The sequence below is a fragment of the Sorex araneus genome, chromosome 2 (genome assembly GCF_027595985.1).
Source record: "Sorex araneus isolate mSorAra2 chromosome 2, mSorAra2.pri, whole genome shotgun sequence".
Classification (NCBI taxonomy): domain Eukaryota; kingdom Metazoa; phylum Chordata; class Mammalia; order Eulipotyphla; family Soricidae; genus Sorex; species Sorex araneus.
In genome coordinates this window covers 227,114,071-227,124,939 of record NC_073303.1, presented here as the reverse complement: position 1 = coordinate 227,124,939, position 10,869 = coordinate 227,114,071, and the positions used below count along the sequence as shown (strand labels likewise).

At 47.1% G+C, this 10,869-nt stretch overlaps 1 protein-coding gene across 2 annotated transcripts in view; it reads left to right on the top strand.

Moving 5' to 3' along the window:
* The first annotated feature begins 391 nt into the window (after positions 1–391).
* The window catches only part of DIP2B (disco interacting protein 2 homolog B), a 248,270-nt gene continuing 237,792 nt past the window's right edge, over positions 392–10,869 (top strand). For both annotated transcript variants that reach the window (XM_055128597.1, XM_055128596.1), the window contains exon 1: positions 392–638. In XM_055128597.1, the coding sequence (XP_054984572.1) occupies positions 539–638 (100 nt within the window). In that variant the 5' untranslated portion in view covers positions 392–538. The remainder of the gene's footprint in view (positions 639–10,869) is intronic.

The window sequence follows — 10,869 nt, the reverse complement described above, 5'->3', positions numbered from 1 at the left end:
CTTGGCTCTGTGGTTACTGTTCACATCTGGCAGTGCTCAGGGAGATGCCAAAGATTGAACTCGAGTCAGCTGAGTGCAAGGCAAGCGCCCTAACCTCAGTTCCATCTCTCCGGTCCCACAGGCACACATTCTGAAGTGAAAAAAACTGGGACATCAAGTTCCCGGATCCCTGAAAACTCCTCACTGTGAGTTCACAAGAACTGAAGGCTGTATTTCCCCGCGTGGGCTCAGGAGACCGTACCCCGCCCGCAGGCGCGGCGGGGAGCACACGCGTCACTGCAGAACCTGCCCAGTAGAGGGAGCCACAGCCTCGCGCGTCCCCCACGCCCCGGGGCGGCGGAGGCGGAGCGTCCTGGGCCCGGGGGCGGAGCCGCGGCGCTCACGTGACCTTCGCTCATGGCGGCGGCGGCGGCGGCAGAGGCGCTGGCGGCGCTCGGCGGCCGGAGCCGGATTCAGTAGCCGGGGTGTGGGCCCGCGTCAGTCCGTCCGTCCTTCGGCCCCCTCTCTCGTCTTCCGGAGTGTGGCTGGCGGAGCCGGGATGGCGGAGCGAGGCCTGGAGAGCGCCCCGGCTGCGGTGGCGGCGCTGCCGCCCGAAGTGCGGGCGCAGCTGGCGGAGCTGGAGCTGGAGCTCTCGGAGGGTGAGCGCGCGCGGGGGCGCGCGGCCGGGCGGCGCCGCGGGGGGCGGCGTGAGGGGCCCGGGGCCCGGCGCGGGGCGAGGCGGGCGGGCGGGCGGACGGGGCCGGAAACGCGCCGGGGCGCTGCCGGGAGGAGCGCGCCGGCCCGTTCATTGTGTGCGGGTCCCGGGGAGGGGGCGCGGCGGGGGCCTGGGGGGAGACGTTCCCTCCGGCCCGGGGCCCCGGCGCTCCCGAGACAAAGCTGCGCGCGGCGGGGCGGGCGCGGGGTGGGCGCGGGGCCGCGAGCGGGTGCGTGACAGGCCCCTGGGCCCCCGCCGGGCTGCAGGCCCGTGTCAGCGCCCCTTCGCGGCCCCGTCAGCCGAGGGACACGGGAAATCCGCAGCGTTTCCTCCTCCGGTAACAATGCGAGGTGCCTGCTCGGTGACAGGAGTGGGCGAGAAAGGGTCCCGGGAGGCGTCGCCCGTGACCTTCGCCCGACAGGCGCGCGGCGCTGCCCCCGGCCCACCTTTGTCACGACGGGATTTTTCCCTGGCTCCTGCGCCCGGGCCGGGGTGTCCGCCTGTGACCACCTTTCCGAGGCTTTGAGGAAAGGGGGGGGGTCACGGGTTCTCTGCAGATCCTGGCCCGCAGCCTGTCTGCTGACAATGGCTCGGGTGCGAGGAGGGTTTGTAGTTCTGTGGAGCATCCAGAGGATGGAGCGACCCGAGTCACTCGCGGAGAAGTCCCCGGGACAACAATGAGCGAAACGTTGCTCCGTGGCGGGCATGTGATCCGGCTGCTGTGCAGTTGTGAGCAGTTCTCCATAAAGTTCCTGTTCTGTCGTAGCAGGCTGCCTCCGAGACAAAAGCAGCATTTTCTCCAGGCTCGGTGTCAGTACTGTGGTGGTGGCCGCCGCGCTGCGTCGGCCCACTCGGTTCCTTGCCAGGGCCCCCCCGCCCCCAGCCCCTTACACTGGCATTTTTCAAGTGAATGAAAAATTGGAAAAGAAGAGAGTGACAAGTTCCCAGGAGAGTGCTGACTTTTTGTTGATTTATGGGGGCATTATTTCTTGTCCACACGTGTAAAAGTAGACTTGAGTATTTAAATCCAGTTGTACCTGAAGGAAATAATTACTTTTATAACCCTCTGAGTCTTTCCCAATGTATAGCGAGGTGGCGGCTTTCGTTTTTACTTAACGACCAGCATTATATTTCAGTTAATTGGTACGGAAGTGATTCTCTGGCCATCCTCAGAATCAGTGATGGTGGATGAATTTGATTCGGAGCATTAAGTGTCCAGGGCATTAACCTAGCTCTGCCTCTCCAAATACCTCAGGCTTCTGGACAAAACCATTGTCTGTAAATCTGTGATGACTTCCATTCAGATCTGATTTTTAAAACAGTTCACTTTAACTGTAACTAATCAGCAGTCTTTGATTAGCCAAGAAGAGAGGTTTGGCTGGATGTTTGAGTCAGAACAAGATTAAAAATAGTTGATTGCTTCTCCATGGAGAGGGAAATCCTGGAAGCTCCTTCTTGGTGTATCTGCTTTTAGCTGATTGTTTACCTCTCTGGGTGTTTCTAGAGATGACTCCCAGGAACTGTTTCTAGGACTCACACTGATTAGCTCACCCTTCTCACCTTCAGAAAGGTGTGAAACTTCAACAAACTGTAGATGCAAGTGCTTAAACAGCTTTAAGGTTAAGTGCTGGGTTTGCTTTTCAGAGGCAGGAGGCAGGATTGCTTTGGCAAATGACTTAGTTTGGTTTGATTTCTTAACATATTTATATGACTGTATCCTATAGATTATTGTTTTTAGAACTGGACAATTTGAAACATACACTTGCAGCTCTTTGGCTCTGCGTTGTTAGTAGCTTGGCCATCTGTTTTTGTGGAATTCTGATGAAGTTAAAATGACCCACCTCCCAAATCAGTCACACACACACACACATACACATGCACACACACACACTTTTGTTTGTGTTCTTGGACACCTTGTGGTGCTGAGGGCTGACTCTTGGCCCTATCTGTGCTCAGGAGTCACTCTTTGTGGGTATCAGGGGACCATATTTGGTGCTGGGGAGTGAGCCTGAGTTGGCTGTATGCAAGGCAAGTGCCTTAACCCCTGCACTATGTTTCTGGCCTCTTGTTTTATGTTTACAGTTACTGCTCTGACAAAATACATTTTTTATTCTTTAAAAAAACCACTAAAAACTGCGTTTATTGTGTGGTAATGACTTTGGGGCACTTATTTCTCAATTTTATTCATATTTTAGGTTCAGGCTGTAGTTTGTCCTAATTATAGTAACAGTCTAAGCCGTATACTGTTAAAGGATTTTCTCAGTGCTTGCTGTATTTTTAGCTGCAGGCTTTGGTCGTAGATCAGCCAACTCTTTGCTGAAATGCAGGTTTGGGCATCTGCGGATGGTGGTGCCGCAGGGCTCAGCATGGAGCCCCAGGCTGTGTCTGGAGCTTCTTGCAGGTCACTGTTCTTCTGGTTAAAGCCCCGGCTCCTGCACCAAAGAGAGTCTCGAAACTGTCCAGAGATTTATTTAAAATTAAAATTAAACATCATGAACTTTTCTACAGATACATTAAAAACAGGGGGTATTTTCATGATTAAAATAATTTACATATGTTACTTTTATTTTTATTAATTTTTTACACATTATTTTACTATTGTGTTATATAAGCTTTATTCTCTGAACTTTATTTATATATTTTAATCAAGTATATGCACATAAGATAATACTAATGGTAAGAAATATTTGTTTAGGTATGTCTGGTTGGATAGTTGTATAATGATTTTATATATCACTTGAGTTTCACTGAAACTTTGTGATTAGGGAGACTTGATATTACTGCCATCTCTCACCATTTTTCACTTTTTAAATTTTTTAAAGTTTTTTTTTGGGGGGGTGGGGTCACACCTGGTGATGCTCTGGAGTCACTCTTAGTTCTGTATTCAGAAGTTGCTCTGGCAGTGTTTCGGGGAACTTATGGGATGCCAGGGATTGAACCTGGGTTGGGTGTGTGCAAGGCAAGTGCCCTACATGCTGTACTATCTCTCCAGCCCCCACCACTTCTCTCTCTTTGGGTTTAACACAAGGGAAACTTAGAAAAGTTAACAGTCTGTCTGATGCTGCTTATCTAATAAGTGCCATTATCTCAAGCTGCCATGTAGTTATGACATCTGTTACCATTCAATGATTTCTCAGTATCTTTACTGTCATTGTACAAGCCATTAGTTCTAATTTGCACTCCAAGGAAATGCTGCAGAACAGTTTTATGTCTCAATTCCAAATAATGTTACTGATTCTCTTTCTAAAAGCTCTGTCCAAATTTATCATTCATGGATTTAATCCAGTAGACATTTTCTTCTGTGCCTACTAAGTGCTCTGGCACAGAAATCAATTGGGTACTGAGTTTTGTAGGGAAATTGCTTAGAAATATGAACAAATGGGGGTGGGAACACAAACAGAAATAACAAAGCAGCTCAAGAGACTAGGGTAGTTCTGTATCCAGGCTCTTTTCAAGAAAAGAGGAATGTATCTGTTTTGTTTTTGTTGTGAAAAAGAAACAACAGAAATACTTGAAATACTTGAAAGATTGGATTGTGGGGCTCCAAGAGAAGGCTGTGATTTAGCCTGTGCAGTTCAGTGATAAGTGTGAGGTACGGAAGCCCCGTACCTCTGTGGTATGTCAGAAGGAGCTCATGTCTTTTAGTGTCAGAGCAGCCCCAGATGACAACTGGAAAGGTATTTAAGATAAAATAGCACTTACAGGAAGGGATCCTCCCTTTTCTTGTTTGAACATTTCTGAGTGTAAACACAGTAAATGTAGTCACTTCCTCTCTTTCTCCTGTCTGTTCATCTTGGGGAGGGCCTTCAAGCTTGGAGGAGGGAGCAGGGGGCGTGTGTGTGTGTGTGTGTGTGTGTGTGTGTGTGTTGGGGAGGGAAGTAAGGGATGGAGTGGGGGTGGGTCAGGGATGGGGGTGGGGGAAAGAGTGTTTCTCCTAAAAAGTCCAGTGAATCCTCTTTAGAAGCTGAAAGATTGGGAACTTGAAGAGGAAAATGAAAAGGAGCTTAATAGAAATTATGTTTCTGGGGCTGGAGCAATAGCACAGCGGGTAGGGCGTTTTGCCTTGCACGCGGCCGACCTGGGTTCGATTCCCAGCATCCCATATGGTTCCCCTGAGCACCGCCAGTGGTAATTCCTGAGTGCAGAGCCAGGAGTAACTCCTATGCATTGCCAGGTGTGGCCCAAAAAGCAAAAAAAAAAAAAAAGAAATTGTTTCCTAGTGTCAGAAACAGGCAAAAAAAACCGAAGCCACCAGAAAAAGGGGCAGATTCCTCCTGCTTTCCTCAGAATGGGTAAATGTACTATATACTTCCCACAAAATACATAGCTTGGCAATGAATTTATAGAATACACCATCAAATATCAGACCTGAGAGTCAGCTGTGGTGTAGCAGGTAAGGCATTTGTATTATATGTGGCTAACCCAGGTTCAATCCCAGCATCCCTTATGGTCCCCTAGCACTGACAGGGCCAGGAGTCTATAGCCAGGAGTGACCCGTAAGCACTGCCAGTGTGACCCTAAAACACACAAACAAAATATGTCTGAATAGTTGTGATATCTGATGCTAATGGCATTAAGGAAGCAGGTGTGTGGATCTTGAAATAACCCAAATCAGGCATTAGATTTACCTAGTAAAATGCGAAATATATTTCTGGGATATACTTTTTTTTTTTTTTTTTTGCTATAACTCATCTTTAGGAATTGTTGTTAGAGCTTATGGTATATTTCCTTGAAAATATTCATGTGACATTTTAATTATTTGAAATTTTCCTTCAACCCAGGTCAGCTGTGTGCAAGGATGCCCACCTTACCCACTATACTATTGCTCTAGCTCTGAAAAATTATTTTTGTTTGACAGCCTAAAGGGACTGGACTGATTTTTGAATAATGCAAATCATTAACCTTTTACTCTTAACCCAGCCGTTGGTTGCTCCTTTCTTTCCTGGTTTCTCAGGGCTCAAAGTTCAAATGATTGACTAAAAAGGGCCGGCTCACTATGTTTGAATTATCCAAATACAGTACTACATATACAAATACTGCACTTCTCCTTGGTCCTCACAATTCAGGAATGTACTTTGAAACCCTCTGCCCTGCTTTTTGGCACAGTTTCTCACAGTGCTAAGGGCTTCAGTTGAAGTTCTGCCGGTTTTATAAACATGGCCCTGACTTTGGTGTGCTCTTGTTACTTCAAGCTTCACAGCACTTCTTTTGGCTAATCATGAGTTTATTTAAATTGTTTTTCATTTTGCATCAGTATAATCTCCTACAGGGATCATTTGTATCTTGGTTTTTTTTTTTTTGTTTGTTTGTTTGTTTCATTTTATTTTTGTTTTTTGGCCAGACCCAGCTGTGCTCGGGGCTTATTCCTGGCTCTGCGCTCAGGAATTTCTCCTGGCAGTGCTCTGGGGATTGAACTTAGGTTGGTCGCCTGCAAGGCAACCAACTGTACTGTAGCTCTGGCCCCCATATCTAGTCTTTTTTTCCCCTTCCCTGCTTTTGAGGATGCTCCCTCTAGTGCTTTGGGAGAGATTACCACTCCAGACAGTGCTGATCTTTGGGGCCTTAGCAGGCAAAACACACGCTATAACACTTTGACCATTTCCCGGTCCAAGTACATTTTGGGTTTAGGCCATAGCCAGAGGTGCTTTGGGACTACTTTCTCCTTGATGCTGGAGGCTGCCTCTGGCAGTGCCTGGGGACCATGCAGTGCTGGGGATTGAACCTGGAGCTCTAGTGTGCAGAGCATATGCTTCAGTTCTTTGCTTCATCTCTCTGCTATATATTTTTTGTTTTGTTTTTGGCATTTGGACACCTAGAAGTGCCCAAGAGCTATTTCTGTCTCAGATGCTACTTGCAGTTGCTCCTCGGGTGCTCCAGTATGGTGCCAGGGATTGAACCCTGGTCTCCTGCATGCAAAGCATGAACTCCATGGGGCTGAAGAAATAGTATAGCAGGGAGAGTGCTTGCCTTGCATGCAGCTAGTCCCCTGAACCCTGCTAGGAGTGATTCCTGATCCTAGAGCCAGGAGTAAACTCTGAGCACCCCAAAACAAATGCATGAGCCAGTGAACCTTCTCCTTGACCTTTTCTAGCATGTCTTATTCCAGTAAGACCCCGATTGGATTTTCTGTTTTCTTCTACAAGTTCAGTACAAGTTTTGCACAAGTGTTTTCTACTTACTACAAGTTTTTCCTCACTTCACCTTGATTTGAATGGAAACATAAAGTCTCAGGTCTGAGGGATTTGATTTTGGCAAGGGGGTGGAGTTGTGTAATCAGTTGAGAAGCACAGATTTTAGTGTGCTGTGGGCCTGGGTCTACATCCTTGCTTTGGCCTGACTTTGGCCCAGGTTTTAAGTTCCACAATACTTCCCCATCCCCCACTCCATTCTTCCCTTTTTTGTTGTTTTGATATGGGGCATCATACACATACCTGACTGCTTCTACATATAGTTGTGGGGGGTTGCATGTCAGGTTTTGTTGCTTGCTAAGGGTTGCACTTCTTTAATTTGCTTTCCAGGGGGTCATTGTGGGACTAGCACTAGTGCTTGTCTGGTGTGGCATCAGGCATGTAGACTGCAGTGCTGCCATGCTCTAATAACCTGATGCCAAGATTGCATTTGATGCCTGTGGTGGCACCAGAGCTTGAATCCTTGACCTTCCACTTGCTCTGCAGATACTCTAAGCCACTGAGCCAGCCCCTGGTCCTCCAGATTCTTTAATTTTTATAAAGATTTGACAGGGCTAGAGAGACAGTACACCTGTTAAAGCACATGTACATACGGCTGATCCCAATCCTTGGCACCACTGGTCCCCTGAGCACCAGTGTGTCACTGGGTACAGCCTGAGCACTGCTGGATGTGGCCCTGGAAGCTCCTGAGTATCCTTGGCAAACCAGGTACTGCAGGGCCCCAGCAGCACCTCCTCCTCAGATACTTGCATTGAACACAGGCAGATTGGAGCGGGGTCCCTTGGGTTTTATAAGGCAAGAGCCCTACCCACTGTACAATCTCTCCGGTCCCTGTTTTTTTTTTTTTTTGTGGAACCAGGCTCCCAGGCCTCACACATGAAGGGCGATGTTCTACAGCTGAGCTAATCCCCAAGCCAAGAAAGCTTCTCAAAGAAGAACCAAGCTGAAAGGAATGTTTACTAAAGATGAGTAGAAGACTGGGGAAAGGAAGAGTTGATTTGATGTAACTATTTCACGGAGATTCAATTAAAAAAAAATGATTTGAGGGGCCAGAGTGGGAAGACCTGCCTTCTAAGGAAAAAAAAAAAGTTGATGACAACTCAATTTAAACCTTAGAGTACTTAAGGTTTAAACTACTCTAAGGTTTAAATTGAGTTACTAGGAGAAAAACCCAGTGTTGTATGGGGCATAGAGTAAGTGCTAATATATGGAGTCTTCACTGTTTCTGATAGTGAGTGACTGCACAGGCCTTCACTGTTTCCAGGATCTTGTGTTGCTTAATATAATATGATTTATGTGAAGTGATGTATAGAAAGTATTACTGTCATCCCGTTGTTTGTCAATTTACTAGAGCAGGCACCAGTAACGTCTCTATTACACTCAGCCCTGAGATTTTAGCAGCCTCTCCTTACTCTTCTTTCCCAATGATTGGAGGCTCTTTCAGGGTCAGGAGGATGAGACCTAACGTTACTGTTTTTGGCATATTGAATACGCTACGGGGAGCTTGCCAGGCTCTGCCGTTCGGGTGGGATACTCTTGGTAGCTTGCCGGGCTCTCCGAGAGGTATGTATATATCTTTTACTGTATTTGAGATATGAATACACCATGGGGAGCTTGCAAGGCTCTCCTGTGGGGGCAATAGATTCTTGGTAGCTAATATGAATAGAAATGAATAGAGGTGAATAGAAAGTATCATGGATGTTTTTGAAAAGTAAGGCTTTACCATATTACTCCTGTTGAGATCCTCTGTCCTTAGTTCAGCACTGTGGGTAGGTGCAGGCAGTTCACAAGAACAGAAAAGAGTAGTTGGTTTGTGGTGCACTGATATCTGGCACATGTACATTTCCAAGCCTGTAGACTCTGGAAAATGACTCTGAAATGTAAGAATAATCTGAGACTCAAGCTGTGAAAAGGCACAGGTACTCAGTACTCAGATCTTCAGATCCTCTATTTTTTTTTTGTGGAGCAGCACACAGTAGGTGGTGCTTAGTACTTATTCCTGGCTCTGTACTCAGGACTCAGGGATCACTCTTGGCGGTAGTTGGGGAATCATATGGGGATCAAAATCAGGGTCAGCTGCCTGCACACAAGCATCCTACCTGCTGTACTATTTCCCTGGCCCTCGAATCTTTTTTTTTTTGCCACACCTGGCAATGCTCAGGGGTTACACGCCTGGCTCTGCACACAGGAATCACTCCTGGCAGTACTCAGGGGACCATATGGGATCAGACTTGGGTCAGTCATGTGTAAGGCAAGTGCACTACTAGCTGTATTATCACTCTGGCCCCTCAAATAATTTTTTTTTTTTGCTTTTTTTTTTTGGGTCACATCCAGCGATGCTCAGGGGTTACTCCTGGCTTTGCACTCAGGAATTACTCCTGGCAGAGCTTGGGGGACCATATGGGATGCCGGGGATCGAACCCGGGTCAGCCGCGTGCAAGGCAAACGCCCTACCCGCTGTGCTATCGCTCCGGCCCCAAATAATTTTTTTTTTAATTGAATCACTGTAAGATACAGTTACATCAAATCATTTTTTACTCTTCCTTTCCCCAGTCTTCTACTCATCTTTAGTGGACATTCCTTTCCGCTTGGTTCTTTGAGAAGCTTTCTTGGCTTGGGGATTAGTTCAGCTGTATATCATTGCCCTGCATGTGTGAGGCCCTGGGGTCCTGGCTCCACAAAAAACCAAACCAAACCAAAACAAAACAAAACAAAAACGGACCAGAGAGATTGTACAGTGGGTAGGGCTCTTGCCTTGCGTGCGGCCAATCGGGTTCGATTCCAGGCACCTCATGTGGTCTCTTGAACATTGACGGGAGTAGTTCTTGAGTGCAGAGCAAGGAGTAACCTCTGATCTCCACTGGAGGTGGCCCAAAATAAAACAAAAACCAAAAAAACCACCAGAACTAACCCCCCAACCCTCGCCAGAAATCCCCCAACTTTCTTGCATCCTCTTTTCCTTTGGGTTTTATTTACTGTCAGCCTTGTTAACCTCATGATTTGATTTTTGTTTCCCTTTAACACTAGACTGATCTTTAACTTAGTTTTAATTTGGAGGGGGGATCTTGGGCCACACCCACTGTGCCCAGGAAAGACCTTTGTGGTGCTCAGGGGACCATATATGTTTCTTCAGATTTGAACCAGAGTTGACGGGATGCCAGGCAAGTGCCTTAATCTCTGTACATCTCTCTGGCTTTAATCTTTAATTTTTAAAAAAGTACTTTTTAAACCAAAGACATTGCTACAGCTTAGGTCCTGTCCCTCATTATTTTGATTATATTTTGGTGGGAGGGTTTCTGAGCAGTGTTTGGGGGCACAGGCTGTATTCTGCCTGAAAGCTGAGGGCCTCGGCTTGGTGATGTGCTGTGCTCGCTCAGTAGAGCTGGGATCACCAGCACCATCCTGGCGGTGCCTGGGGACTCCAGGACTGGATTCAGTGGTGATAGAAGACCATGCTGTGCCAGGGAATGAACCTGGGATTGGAGCTCCAGCTTTTTGAGCTGTCTCCATAGCTCTTCGTTTAAAATAATTGTCTTTGGTTTTTAGGCCACATTCCTGCAGTGCTCAGGGACTACTCCTGGTTTGGTGCCCAAGGGATCATGTGGTATCTGGGATTGGACCCAGAACTTGAGCAAAGCGTATGCTCAAGCCCACTGAATTACCTCAATGACCCTCAGCCCTAATTATTATTATTATTTTTTATGATGCCGGAAATTGAACTTAGGGCCTCAGACATATGAAACACATACTCTACTGCTGAGCCAATTCCTGACCCTGTTGTCTTTATATTCTAAGCATTCTAAAGATTGGGATCGTTTCATGTGTCCTTTGTTCCTAGAGTTGGAGTTAGTCCTTTTGTACACATCAAATGTTCTTTTTTGGTGATTTATTTTATCATAGAGGTTTGACTGAGTTGTTTATATCTTTGTGTTCATGAGGAATAAGTTGTTTTCCCATGTGGTGTTCTTCTCTGAACAGTATCACTTC